The sequence below is a fragment of the Anoplophora glabripennis genome, unplaced genomic scaffold, assembly GCF_000390285.2.
Source record: "Anoplophora glabripennis isolate ALB-LARVAE unplaced genomic scaffold, Agla_2.0 scaffold49, whole genome shotgun sequence".
NCBI lineage: Eukaryota > Metazoa > Arthropoda > Insecta > Coleoptera > Cerambycidae > Anoplophora > Anoplophora glabripennis.
Window position 1 is genome coordinate 1,335,176 of NW_019417201.1, and position 15,813 is coordinate 1,350,988.

General features: G+C 30.8%; 1 protein-coding gene across 2 annotated transcripts in view; it reads left to right on the plus strand.

Moving 5' to 3' along the window:
* Positions 1 to 3,431: 3,431 nt before the first annotated feature.
* LOC108903866 (titin) overlaps positions 3,432 to 15,813 on the plus strand; it is a 121,590-nt gene continuing 109,208 nt past the window's right edge. For both annotated transcript variants that reach the window (XM_018706196.1, XM_018706197.1), the window contains exon 1: positions 3,432 to 3,967. In XM_018706196.1, coding sequence (XP_018561712.1) covers positions 3,919 to 3,967 — 49 coding nt within the window. In that variant the 5' untranslated portion in view covers positions 3,432 to 3,918. The remainder of the gene's footprint in view (positions 3,968 to 15,813) is intronic.

Consider the following 15,813-nt stretch of genomic DNA (forward strand, 5'->3'; position numbering starts at 1 on the left):
AGATCGATTTTCGACCTTATGTACTTTGGACATGACCTTAAATATTGCGATATTTTGGCAATATTAGAAATATTTAAGAAGTTTCAAACGCCCAGTGATAAACTAATAGAACTATAGAATTTATATATTTAAATTTATAGAACAATAGTGACTTTTATAATAATTAATAAATTAAAATTATAGTAATGTTATTAAGCATGCACTTTTCATGTAAGCGAAGTAGCTTCGCAACAGGATATCAAGAAAAATTTGGTTGTGGTTAAGGTACGTTAAGAGTACCGGTGACAGTTTGGTTTTCATTGTCACAAAATACTACATCAAAATGGTCTAGGGATCAAGGAATGAAAAACGATTAATACGAAGAAAACTGTTTTGTTTAAAATAAAATTTGGCATACCACGTTATTTTTGTTGGCTTTTAAAAAAATGTTCAAGGTTGTTCAATTTAAACATTTTATTTAATTACTTGTGTGTATTTCAAAATATTAATTTTCAAACGTCATTATTACGAAAACCGCTGATTTTAGAGATATGGTATGTTGTACAAAAAGTGTTTAGAATTAACCGTACAGTTCAAAAATGGCATAGTATACAGGGTGTTTCATTAAAGAAAATCAATGATGACTACATATGTTCTTCCTGAGACACCCTTTACAATTTTCTTATGTAAAAAAATCCGCAACTAAAAATACTAATCGAAGTGTCAAGGCGTTTTTCCACAAAATAATTACCTGAATTTTAAACGAATTTGTTCCTTTCATCATGAACGCATTGTATATGTACCTATGTTTCTAAAAATTTCTACCAACAAAAAATGTGGCACTGTTTCAGGTATTTTAGCTAATCCTACATTTTAGGTGAGAAATCATGTTCATCTATCTTCGGCTTCGAATAATTAGACCAGGAAAGGAAACATTTTAAAATTTATTATTTCTGGGCGTGATTTTATTGTTGAAAAAGTCTTGGCAATTATAATACAAGAGGCGTTTCATCCCGTGGGTCATGAAAAAAGTATAGCGTCATTGTTTTTTATCAAGAAATAGGTCAAAAATTTGTTATTTTTCGTTCTACACGTTATTGTAAAAAAAACTATTAATCTTAGCAAAAAATGTTCAACAGACGATTTGATCTAGAGGAACTCACCTTTAAATTGAGACTTTATAAGTTAAAATTGCTTTATAAACAAAACATTTATTGCAAAATTAAACGAAAAAAATGCTTTTTCTTTAGTTGTTAATAATTTTTTAAATAACTAATAAAATCTTACCAAACTTTCCCAAAATGTGAGTTTTTATATCCTTAAGAGATGTGCAAAAGATGGGCTCGATCGGTCAAATAGTCTTTGCAAAATTCCATTTATTTATCCAATTTTGGCAAAAAACGCCCATTTTCAAATTGGTACTCCGGGGGCAGGGTTATGACCAAAATATTTTTTTTGGGCTCATTTTCTTCGAAAGGACACCAAGTATCCTCTAGCTGAAAAAAAAATAAAAAAAAAACAACTTCAAATTTAGTTGTATACAATTATTGTTAACAAATAAAATAACTCCGCGGTTTTTAACTTTTGAAAGAACTTATATATACCATTCGAAAGCTCGTAAAAAACCTACAAAATGGAAAAAAAAAACAAATTTCTACGACCAATAGATCGGGAGTTGGCAATTTAAAAAAAATCTCAGGGTAACATTTTGTAATTGAAGGTAAAAATGAAGAAGATAGCTCGACGAAAAAATTACTTCTGGATTATTTCTACCCCCTAAAAATGAATTTTTTTGAATAAAAAATTTTTTTGCATTTTTTTTTATTTGAAATGTTTTAGAATAGTTCTCAATAAAAAAATGTCAAAATTATTTTAACCCTTCAAAATTAAAAAAAAGGTTCTACGTTACATAGAAGCTGAAATATTACAAATTTTTCAAGCAACGCACCGTTTTGAAGATCCATTGTCAGTTTTTTCCTGGTTGAGGAAAGCCACCACCCACCACCACTCCCTGAAGGGCTACTGCCGCGTACTCTTGCTTTGACGGGCTCTGAATTAATCAATTATGGGCAAATTCAATTAAAATTAACATAATAAGTTTACCTTCATTTACAAAATGTTAAAATTTCCGGTCTTAATGTTTATAACAAATTGCTCTGTGATTAAAAAAAAAATTGTTAACTCCGGACCTATTAGTTCTAGACACTTGTTTTTGTAGGTTTTTTACGAGCTTTCGAATGGTGTATATAACTTCTTTCAAAAGTTAAAAACCGCGGACTTATTTTATTTATTTATTAGGGAAAAGAATGCCTTTTATTTGTTAACAATTATATACAACTAAATTTGAAAAAAATATATTTTTTTAACTAGAAGAAAATGAACCCAAAAAGAATGTTTTAGTCATAACCCTGCCCCCGGAATAGTCATTTGAAAATGGGCCTTTTTTCAAAAATGGGATAAATAAACTATTTGACCGATCGAGCCCATCTTTTGTACATCTTAAGGATATAAAAATTCACATTTTGTGAAAGTTTGGTAAGATTTTATTAATTATTTAAAAAGTTATTAACAATTAAAGAAAAAAAGCAGCTTTTTCGTTTAATTTTGCTATAAATTTTTTGTTTATAAAGCAATTTTAACTTATAAAGTCTCATTTTAAAGATGAGTTTCTCTAAATTAAATCGTCTGTTGAACATTTTTTGCTAAGATTAATAGTTTTTTTACAATAACGCGTAGAACGAAAAATGACGAATTTTTGACCTATCTGTTGATAAAAAACAATGACGTTATACTTTTTTCATGGCCCACGAGATGAGACGCCTCTTGTATTATCATTCCCAAGACTTTTCAACAATAAAATCCCGCCCAGTAATTTTCACGATTTCTCAATGATTTTTCACTTTTATTTCTTGGTCTATATCTTAAAAGTCCCTTTTATATCAAATTTTATTGAAATGTAAAAAATAGTGGAGTTGCCACAAAAAAAATGTTTCTAAAGGAAGCAAAATTGTGCTAGAGGATGAACTAAACCGATTTTTTAAATTAAAGCTATACCAAAATGAATGAAATTTTTACAATATCTTATGTTACAATATTACATCACAAATAAAAGCCTCAAGTGCAAATTGCATCGCTCGCGATAAAACTAAACTGCTAGACGTAAAAAAATAAAACAATATTGAATTACAAAGTCCCGTCTTCTTTAATACAATTAAAGATTGCGCAATTTTTCGAAATCGAATGCTCAACGGGGACGAAACGTCAACAGAAGCTCTGGCAATTATTATGTCTTCGGATGAGCATTTGGTTAAAAAAAAAATTAATTTCCTGGCACTAGGAACAAAATTAACTGGGAGATCACGGAAAGATCGAACTTCTGGAACACGGAATTCCTCCGGGCGACCGCGGCCGAGCGGTTCCGAAGATTTTAAATATATTATTTGCGTCTGAGCGCTAGGTTAGTGAATTTCGGTGTCGGCTGCCCCGTTTCAGTCGATAATATGTTATGAGCACGGGACTGGTTATGTAACACACATTGAAAATCATGCTGTAGTTACTTGTACATAAATTAACTAAATTCTAAATGACCGCGGAATAGTTATGTGATTTTTTTGTGATAAGGAAGAGTTGTTTTTACACGCGGGTTCACACACAAGAATCGGTGCCGGTTATCGGGGTAAAAGAAACGTTAAATAAATAAAAAAAATTGGATGCTTGAAACTGCCGAAAAGGAAGTAAATAGCTGTGAAATTAAACCCGCAAACAGTTCTATTATCGACTCATTAAAAAATAGCGAGGGACCTTGGTGTATTAAAATTCATAAATTAAATAAAACGAGAGCACGCTTTTGCCGGTATTTAAATAAATAGTGTTAAGGCATGACGCGCTTCTAGCTGCTAATGCAAATCCAAAGATTCCGGAAAATTGGAGTGTGAAAAAATGGGAAAAAAGGCGAGGAAAACTAGGTGGCGCACTTTAACTATTGACGGTAAGTCGCAACACTTTTCGCTACACTTTCCAAATTTTAAATTCAAGCTTCAACAAAATAAATAATTCTCAATGTCATCCTAAGATACAACCTATTTTTTCCTAATTTTGTACAACGTATCTACGTAATTCGACTTCATAAAAATAATAATTCAAGATTCAGAGCTACCTATACATATGCAACCAAATACTTCCTCTCAAAATATATCTCCACACCGTACTATCGATCTCTTAACGTTTTTGAAGAAGGCGAAATTCCCTGACGTTGATTTTGTGGGGGTCAATAATATGTAACCGGTCCTATATTAAAACGATTACTTTTTGTAAGTCACTTTGATTGATAGACGTTAATTATTTTTATGTAGCGTTACACATTTTATCTCGCGATGGATCAGTGATCCTCAAACGTTCTTACAATTAGATGCAATTTCCTGACGCTTATTAGATCGTATCATACTTTAGAACATAGATAGGTTGAAAGAACTACGAATAAAGTGATATAATTAATTAAGATAACATATTAAACTGAGATAATCTGAGAAATAAAAATTCACGAATAAAAAAATAATAATAATATTAATAATGTAAAGCGTTTCCCATCACGATAAATTTTAAATTATTATATTATGATAATATTTAGATTTTATTTAATAAGGTTTCTAAGCGAGATTGAAAACATTTTTATATGTTAAATAGACTTTAATATCTACCAAATTCCGAAGAAAAACACATTTTTGAAAAAAACTGACTATAAATTTTTATTTTGGCGTACCTACAGAGATTCATTTCCTTCGTCCTTAGTTCAAATTTACCACCAATATGTACAGCTTTATAAAACAAGTCTAAATAAAGCATTTGTTTTTAACTACAATTTTTCATTTTTACTTTAATCACGAATTTAAGTAACTAATAGAAAAACTAACAAGTGGGGAATCCAGAATATATTACGGTCATGTAAAGCTTATTTATCTCAAACAAACCTTACTTCACTTTAATTGTTACAGTTAAATATGATTTATAGCCACGCCTAAAAGCTAATGTTATTTGCATAATATGTGACCGAATAAGAACAAGTTTGAGTACCACAGACTACTATAGTCACATAATTAATTTAGTTACAGGTAGATAATCGCCTATACATAGCACATTGTTATTCTTAATTTTTTTTGTACCGACATATTTGAAATGAGTTGAACGTGATACGATTTGCGCTGTGTGTTGTACAGGGCGTAAATAGAATGCTTGACCAAATTTTATCACAAAATTCACGAAAAACGTCCATATAAACATGTAGTTATACGGAAACGTTTCGATGTACAGGGTGGAGAGTTTTACAGGTTTTATTAAATTTAAAATTGGTAAAATTGGACCGTATACAGGGTGTTTCACAAATGGTGACCACTATTTGTGAATCACCCTGTATATGTACATATTGCAGCAGTTTACATACAGGAGACATAGTTTCCAGGTCTTGGTTATTTTCGCTTGCAATTATTTTCCTTCAAATATATTTTTATTACTGTTACTATCACTGTTATTATACACCCAGTATTATAAAAATGTATATAGATTTATGTCTCTCTCTCAATCTCTCTCTCTCAATCTTTCAATCTCTCTCAATCTTTCAATCTCTCTCTCTCTCAATCTCTCTCTCTCTCAATCTCTCTCTCTCTATCTATCTATCTCAATCCACGTAACTCTCTCAATCCCTGTCTATCTCGATCTTTCCACTTCTATCTATCTCTGTCTCTCCCTCCTTCCCACTCTTTCTCTCCTTCTCTTCCTTCCTCTCCCTCTCTCTCTCGCCCTTCCTCCCTCCATCCCTCTCTCCTCCCTCCCCTCTCTCTCCTCTACTAAAACATATCTCCGATGGTTTTGGAGCGATTGGTAGAAAACTGTGTTTTATTTCAATATCTGAAGAATCCTGGAGCCCTTAGAAATTGTTTTTGAAACAATTGTTTTCAGAAAATGAAACAGTGTGACCAACATTAAAAGTTTCTTTCTATTCTTACCAAACTAAAATCTAAGTTGGGTCTACTGACAATGACAACACATTCTTCTTTATATAAAAAAATCTATCAAGCCATACGACCTACTATTTTGATGAATTAGCCAAAAATCTATCGTTTCTATTAAAAACGTACGGTATATTCGACGTAAGCATGTATTTTACTTACATCCGTGATTTATTAGTCAGATTTAGGATGACTTTTTATTGCATCGATTTAATTCGTGACGTTACTTGTCTGAAAAATAATTTGTGTTTGGTGTTTTTCCGAATAAAGGAAATTAAATGGCGCTCCAGCGCTATTTAGAATTAGCGTTAGAATTCCACGAACAAAGTTCAAGACATTGAGAGAATGCTCTGTAGATATTGCATCATTACGCGTTATCATATCCACAGGGTTGTCCCAATTTGAGATAAATTAGTGTAATTTATATTATATGATGAGCTTCAAAGATTTCAACAAACATTCGTTGGGTAAACAGCATGTGCTTATATTATTTATGAATTTCTTCACTATCGAAATTACGATAAGGTCTGGATGTGCTACAATATACAAGGCGTTAGTAATAGTACTAATATACATAAAAACAAAGAAACAAATTTAAACTAACAAATCTAATTAAAAAAGAAACGTTATTATAAATTTTATAACGAAAAGATTGATTTTTCAAAACTATAATAATTATAGACCTTGGTGTAAGAAGGGAATAATAAGCGCCAACATGTATATTGTTCAAAATAAAAAAAAACTTTTTCAGTATTTTTTGTTCTGTTGCCATTTTTGGCCAAGTAAATATAACATTAGCACACATAACGACGATATGCTCAAAAAATAAAGATGCAAATGTGTTATTTGTTTTAAAATTTAGCCCATGTGAAAGACGTGAATAAGAAACGTGAATAAGTATCATTCAAAACAATTAAAATACGATGCTTTTTCGAGTTGTTATACAAACATAAATTTTACTTTAACAAATTACATCACCTTCTGAGAAATCCCCCAACATTTTTGTATTTCTAACGTTTTTTGAATTATTATATTTCAATGTTTACACCATTTCAAGGTTGTTCCGTTGATAGTCAATGAAACTTTTTCGTTCACCGTTGAACTGTCGACATAATTTTTTAAGTCGTCGCCTGTTAGTTTCACTAATATATTTCGTGTAACTTCCTCAAGTTGTAATAGTCCACTCGATAACAGCGGCTATCGAATGTTGTAATTCATTTTTTATCTTCACAGTGCCCTGTTTGTATTTCGATAAAAGCGTTTTAGATAAAGGTGTACGTTTTTATCTATATGGGCATAAAATTAGAATCATGTTCTTCCATATCTCTTGGGAATAGTGTAACATCTATGAGTATTTTTTCCTATTTTAGATAATTCTGATATCATCGACAATTTAGTGAATGTACTTTACAATATACTTAGGTTGTCCCAATATTCAGTACTCATCTTCATCTTCAGATTTTCGTCAAAATAATAATTCAATTCAGTTTAACATTACCTTCATCCAATGTTGCTTTCGTTCAGCAGCTTTTGTCAACTTGTGGCCCAAGTGATTTTATCAAATTTGAAACTTATTTGAGGAGTATTAAATTAGAGTAGAGTTTTTAAAAATCATAAACAGAAAAATGAAGTCATTTTATAATTTGTTTTTCCAATCTATTCGAAAAAATGTAAACTGTCTTTTCAGAGAAATAGATATTTTTTAATTTTTAATAAAAAAGTTATAACAATTTCACAAAGCGAACGTGATTTTTTATCTTTGTCGTGAAACTAAATTTCGGAAACAACTTTTCATTATTTTAAATAATCAATGGAATGGCATTGAAAAATATTATTTCATTGTTAGGTAAATCATAAAAATTAACGATTACAAAATTGAAATTGTTATAAGTTTTTTATTAAAAATTAAAAAATATATATATTTCTCTGAAAATAAAGCTTACATTTTTTTGGAGTAGATTGAAAAAAAAAATATGAAATTCATTCATTTTTCTGCCTGTTATGATTTTTTCAATTTTTGAAATCATCCCTTAACTTGTAGCCACCCTAACTCTGTTAATTTTAATAGTACAAGAAAAAGTCAATAGACCATTTTTATGTAGAATTTTATGCTCTACAGCTTTTATAAGAAACTTTTTTTCCTAGCTCCTACCCTTTTTGAGTTACCTGAAAAACCCCTTTTTTTATCTTCTATCACCCCTGGCCAGGGGTTGAACAAAAATTACTGTCACTTATTGTTGTTATAATATACCTCAAACTAACTTTTATCAAAAATTCAGGCAAGTTGACCGAAATTGCGATTTAAAGGCCCATTTTATTGAACCGAGAAAGAATCGTATCTCTTTCTGTTTTCTGTACCTATTTTCTGGCAGTTCTAACAACTGAGTACGTTCGATTAAATCCTTAATTAATATATCAACAGACCTTAAAATTAAAAAAAAGATCAAGCTACGTATTTTCATAGCTCACTATAATAAACTTCCACCATGTGTTCTATGTCACTCATATGACTATTTAAAAGGCCCAGCGACTTTGCGTCTCAATTTTTATTAATTTTGAAGGTAATAAATTATACGTTAGAATTTTATATATTTTTATGACCGATCCAATTCTCTGGCAGTACGCCTAGACGTTAAAATAAAACGTACCACTGCATTGTAAAAATAAAAAATGTAATTTAGGTTGGACAAACATTTAGTACTTCAATGCATCTCCTCAACAAACTGATGTTTTGCCAACGGGGTGAGTAAATGGAAATAGTAACTTTTTTTTAATTAGGCACTTCTTGAAAACATCGAAATAAATTAAACAATTAACCCAGTGAGCCAAAAAAAAACAGTCGAGAGATGATGATCCTTTTGGCACAAGGGATTGCTTTAACTGATATTACGGACAGCAACTGCTCTCGAGCACCATTGATTTGTACACGCTGTATCTAGAGCCAGGATTATTCTTCAGTAAAACCACCAGACACATACCGGGCTACGGATTTGTAGGGTCGCGAGGTTACGGGGTTGTCATGGGGTTAGGCTAATACGAACTGATTCAAGAATCACTGACTAAAGACTCGGATTGAGGGGGTCTAAGTGGTCAAAGTACTGTAGGATATACTGGTCTGGTCCACAGACTAGCCCACTTGTTTTTTGTGACGCTCTGTATACAAGTAAACTAGGATGTAATCTAAACTAACTATCTGTAAGTAAATTTAACACTTAACGGATGCTGAACTTAAATGATTGCCGTTATTAAGATTTGTTGGCAACAGTGGTGATCGGTACTCATTGAAATGCTGCCAACTTAAATAATAAGCAGGTAAGTCACCGAATCGGACGCAAAGATAGTTAAGGCATAGTAATACATTACACTGACGTTTTTTTAATTAATATTAAATATTTATCACAAGTGAAAATTCTAAGAAGTACTTCTGGGAAATTGGTAAAATAATTTGTTTATGAAAACATTTTTTTCCTTTTTACAATTTTTATTACGATCGTTTCGGGTTTTATCCCATCTTCAGATAAACGACGACACAATGATTATATAAAAATTTTTCTTGTATGTCAATTAAAATCTAAAAATATTTTTTTATATCTAATTAAAACTATATACTTTCAAAAACACTTTCAAAACTTACAATTGGTCATCAATATTGTTTAAAATCTTTGTATTTAAACATATTATGTTAGACATAATAATAATAATAATAATAATGCATTTTCAATTATAAATGTGAAGATACGAATTGAAATGTGAAATATCTGTTAGAACCGAACCAAGTCGAGGTGAGGAATGTTCAAAAGAAATAGTAAAGTTTTTTTTTTTTAATTTCATAGACGGTATATGTACATGGTAGTAGAATATTAAACTTAATTTTAAAGTAACGGAAAATGTAAACATTTTGCAATATTATACTATTTAATTAGGTTAAAATAAGTACGTGATAATCACTATAATCAATATCTAAGTCGCAAATTAATAAAAAAATAGTTCGAATACAAAAAACATTTTATCCAACACTTGTAATTAATGATACTATAATTTCTTTGGTTTTAAAGGAATAATGTGGCCTATAAGTCACTAGTGAGTTATAAGTCATAAGTCACTAGTAAGTTATGACTTATAACCCACCCCACTAGTGACTTATAGAAATCATAAAAACACAAATGTTTGGTTTATTTTTCTAGTTTTTATTAGAAAACCAATTTGAAAAGTAATAAGTCAACAAATAACCTAAAATGCTACAAACTTACAAAATTGTCAATTGAACTTTGTAAACATGAAGATGCAAATTAATTTTTCGTGACAATATACTGTAGAGAACTACTCGAAATGTCAATGCTCACGATGCTGAATTGACATTCCAGCAACACTCCCACGAACTGTTTCGATGTTTTTTGTGGAACGACTTCTTGAAGGACGATCGAAGTGTTTAAGATCAGTAATTGATCCAATCTCCATGAATTTTTCAATTAATCTCTTCACAGTTGCAGAAATTAAATCACTATTCCGACCATATTTTGTACGAAAATTGCGAAAATTTCATAATTTTTAAAATATTGCTCAACAATGGAATCGCGTTCTTCTTCCGTGTAGCGTCTCATTTTCAATAACCCTGACTGTCAGCTGTCGCGCTGTCTTTTTTCTTCGTTGGCAACACTTTACAGGACATATGGCGCAAAATTCAAAACGCGTGAATTTACACACCTGATTATCGGATTGATCTTAAGAAAGGTGAGTAATAGCGACATAAACTAAGAACACATTTTTGTAAAGTATTGCCCTATCATAATAACTCAATTCGAAAATATGTTTGAAGAAAAAAAAAAACAGGTAAAAAAGCAACAAAAAAACTGTGGCATGAATCAAATGAAATTTGACACGGCATACATTGATTGATATTTATAGGAACTTCTTTTGTTTGTGAAGTAGAACTTTCCACTGAAGTTTGACCAAGTATTTTAGAAACGTCCTGTATATTTTCACTGAACTTTCCATTGTATGAAAGGGCTCAGCGTTGAAGTTAACCTTCTATATTCAGGGTAAAAATAAAATAAAAAATAATGTATTAAATTTGACTTAATAACAATTACACATTTTTGTTAGTGCTGTTGTTTATAATTATAATCTTTGATGTGGTAATATATACAAGTACTGGTTGATATCTGGAGGAAACGATAATGGGTTTTTTAGAATCAGTCTTCAATTATCAGGAACTCTTATCCTGACCACATGTGTCTTTCATTTATTATTGCACTATTATTTATAGAACATGTTTTACTTTTAACCCTTTATGTAATTATTTAGGTATGCACTAATTTTTTAATATACCTAAATATTTGCTATCCTAGGTTCATAATTTGATGAGAATTTCGCACATTTTTTAAATTAATTTGAATTAGTTTAACGTCAAAGTATAAGTTAATAATAAACCCGTGTATTTTGAGATATATACAGTATGATACGGAAATTGTGTTTCAAACTGGATTTTGTCATTAATTGATCTAATTTACGATAAAAAAAAATTGCAAATTATTTTGCGTTCTACAACAATCGTATTTTTCTAATTGGTGTACTAGAAACAGAGCCGGCACTCAGAAAATTTGACAGTTGTTGTGATCACGTCTTCGTATTAACTGTTGTTTATACGTTCTGAGCTTCGAAGTATCGATTTTTTTGGCATATTATATAGAAATTTTAAAATTTTCGTTTATTTACTTCGAATAGATACCTAAATGTAATGATATAGACAACCAGTAATAATATGTGGGAGATATCCAGATTTGGCAATTGTAAAGATGACATTTCAATTAAATGAAAACAGTTTGACTGAAATTTTTCGTTCTAGTTCATACGAATATTGCTTGTGCAATGGAAAAGATACAGCGGTTTTAGTGTAATTGCTCTAAGTATATTATCTAGTAAACACTGTATGAATTCACAAAAAAAAACAGTTCAAACTAAAAATTAGGGGTACATTGACCTGATGCACCTTATAGTACTATTTGGTGTCACGTGTGTTTCGTGACTGACATATTGAGAGAGATAAGAATGTTTCTCAACCAATGTGAATAGACTGGAGAGCACATAGAACTTGACTTGATAAGAATGTTTTTTCAACGTATTATATACCTTATATGCACTTGCTAGTTGTTCATTGATCTATGCTTGTATGCTACGTTAAAAATTCGGATGATCTAGACACAAGCTTTGGCTAAACAGGCATTTTTGTTTGTGATATTCGTTTCTCCATTAAAAACATTTGAATATCAGTCAAAATCAAATAATGTATGTCAAATTTTTAAAAATCTTTACAACAGTGACTGACAGACAGCTCTTGTTCAACCAATCTTTAATGTTTAGGAGTTTTATTTTACCCAAGGAATATCCAATGCTATCAAAACATTAAAATATCCCAATCTATCGATTAATTCAAGAAAATTACTCGCTTCAAATATAGACTCCATATTATTCGTTAGAAACACGACATGCTATCATAGACCGGACGTCATTTCGTGACAATACTGAGTATGAAAAAAAACAATCGAATGTTAATTAAAAGTTGATTATAATCGATAAGACCTACTTTTTACTAACAAGACACGCTCTTCAGAAATGGAAAAACTATTCGATAAATGTGCAATGAAATTCAAATTGCAAATTCAAATTCAATTCATTTAAATCGTTTTTTTGCGATTATTCTGAAAATATGTAGGTTAGGAACTTGAAAATTTGTGAAACTATGTTTTTTTAGGCAACGAATAAGATGCGAGTTGTAATTTCAGTATTGCTCATAGAGGGCGCCACTTACGACCAATTTTACCGAAAATTTAGTTAATAACTTTTTACTCTGTATGTCTAACATGAAACTTGATTCAAAACCTGAAAGATCAATCATTTTTCCATTAATTGTGTATTCTTGTTTCATTTCGGTATCTCGATCTGTTTTCTAGAAAAATCGATGTAACGAATACTATGTTTTGATAATACGAGAAATTAAAAGCGAAACAAACCAAGTGTTTCTTCGTGTTATTACAACAATTAACAATAAAACAAATGAAATTCGTAATAACGATTTAAAGTCAGTGTTCGAAGAATCCACCGTTGACATTTACATACTTTACACAACGTTTTCTGAGAGATCTTCGAGTTTGAAACAACATATTGGATTGCGTTTGACTTCGTTGGCAGCGATTTGTATTCTTTGCCACAACTCTTCACACGAACCAATAAATTCTTCCAAATAGAAAAATGAAGAGGATTCAAGTCCGGACTTCTGGGTGGCCAAGTAAAAAAGGTGTTACAAATTTGACATAATGGAGATTTTTAAAAAAGATATCAGTTCAGGTTAAATCCACCTCAGGAGATGCAAAATCTAGAAAAGTTAAAAGGGGAATGCTAAGGCGAACATCTCTACAAGACTACAGCGGAGCCACCGTGGGGTGTGATTGAACGTCTATCTTGGTACCTTGCAACTCATTAACCAGGGACGGGCATGTTGTACTTATTTCTCATTGCACAAGTACTTACGCAAGATAAAGCCATTGATAAAGACACCAGAGTACTTAGACTACAAGTACCCAATAACGTTCTGGTGCAAAAAGACTCAATTGAAAGCATACAGTGAAACCAGTGCTAATTCGAGGATGTATCCAGATATGTGAGATGGGCAAAAATAATTTAACTGAACCACTTTTTCCAATCGTTTTCCATTTTTTTTTCGTTTTTGATAAACTTTTCTTCCAAAAATTTGACAAGGATGTAACAAGTTCTCGTAAGTCGACATAATATGTTGACAGATACATAATCGATTCTATACGAGGCGATTCACAACAAATTTGGGAATAGATGCGTCACGAAAAATGGAGTCAATGTCGTAAAAAAAATTTTTGTATAATCCTTATGGTTTCCGAGAAAAAAATTATTGAAGTTGTAGTATTTACAACCCTTACATTTCTGTGCTGTACGTAATGCGCTCTCTTTCCACGTGGCCCAGGCGATTCCGAATACTGAAATCCGATTTTAGAATTAGTATTAACGTTTTTGCGATAGTGTTTACATTAGTTTTTGAAATGTCAAAAATGATCTAAAAATGTGATTACACGTCGGTAGACAAAATTTTGAACAGTTGTTGTAGCATCAGGTATGTCAAATTAATTTATTAATTAAAACCACAAATTAATTTTATTAATTAATAATAACAATACCGGCAAAAGCAGTAGAATTTGCTAATATAAAATAGGTATTATAAAATTTTATTCATTTCCTTGGGAAAGAAGTTCTTTCAAATTTTTGTCCGTTCATTTTTTATTACACAGTGGACCAGTTTCCAGTGCCGTTCAGAAGTGTATTTTTAAATCATTTTCGAACTGCTCTTTTTGATTTTCTTTACAAAATTGTATTTGTAAGTCCCCTGTACATTCAAACAATTTTTTTTGAATAAGTTCTGAATAACCCTGTATTTTCGATGGACAAACAATTCTAGCTTATGGTCAGTAGAATAGTATACTATAGTCCATTCTTGACACTGCCAATTTAGCAACATAATAAGACGATAGAAATGACAATGTAAAAGTAATTAATTATTTTGAATATTATTTTTTAAAGTGATAATATTATTAAGCATGAAATCTCGAAATCACTTCCAACTCGCATGTTGAAACCCCGTCTCTACGCCTATGGCGACTCCTGTAACAGTCCTTTATTGATCGGCTTACACGACTTCCTTTTCGGTATCAGCTCGCGGAGAAAACACCACTTATCCACGGGAAATAAATAATGGTCTAACGTCGAATAAATATTTACCGTGCGAAGACCATGAATTAAATCAAGACTATTCTGGTCGGTAATAAATCGATTAGGTGTGGACAAATCTGGATCCACAACTCAATTTACAGCCACATTTAAAACGATACATTTTCACTTCATATATTTGCAACGGAATCGACATAAATTCTACAATTTTGAGAACTCTGTTATAGTGCTCTGTAATTCTGCTGAAATGAGGGTGACACCACGTTTCTTTGAAGATAATTCTGATTTATGTTTGTCAGTAGGTAAAAAAAGCCAAATTTTAATTAAAACCGTATGAAAAATTGTGTGGCTGGAAAAAATTGTACTTCACATGTTAAAATTGTTAAATATTCATTATAAATAATACAGACGAGCATTCCTTTAGAACTGATAATAATAGTAATATAATAACCCCCTTCTCCCATACGAATTATTAAGAACTGAGATAATTATTGTTATTAAAACGGAGTACAGGGGTACTATTATCGTCATTATATTAATTACCAATTTTTTTTGTTTGTTTCAGGTAAGATTACGCAATAAAGGTGGTAAGTTTTATTATGTTTAAAGTAAAATTGAATGCATTGAAGACGAAATTAAATAGTGATATAAGAATTTGATAGGATAAATAATGTAATAATCTATAGGGTGTAAGAAGTTTGACTGCCATTACTTCAGCATGAGGTAATCATAAATGAACAAAGAAGTTGTATATTACAGTTCTCAAAATACATTAATATTGGGAAGTTTCATCACAACGCGACAACAGCGCCTACACAGCTGGTGCATATCACGTATGCATGCGTCACGTTGTCCTACGGAAAAAATGTAAACAACTATTATTGTGAAACATTTAGTAAATTTCAAGACAATTGTTTTCCAGTTTTTAAATAAATAAAATAAAATGTATCGATTTTGTAGTACGAAGGTAGTGTTGTGTTAAATTTTAGATCGAATTTTAGTAATTCTCTCTTAAAACAGGAAAACTTTTAATCAAATTATGAATTTAAAGAAAATGTAATTAAAGTACCCAGATTCACGT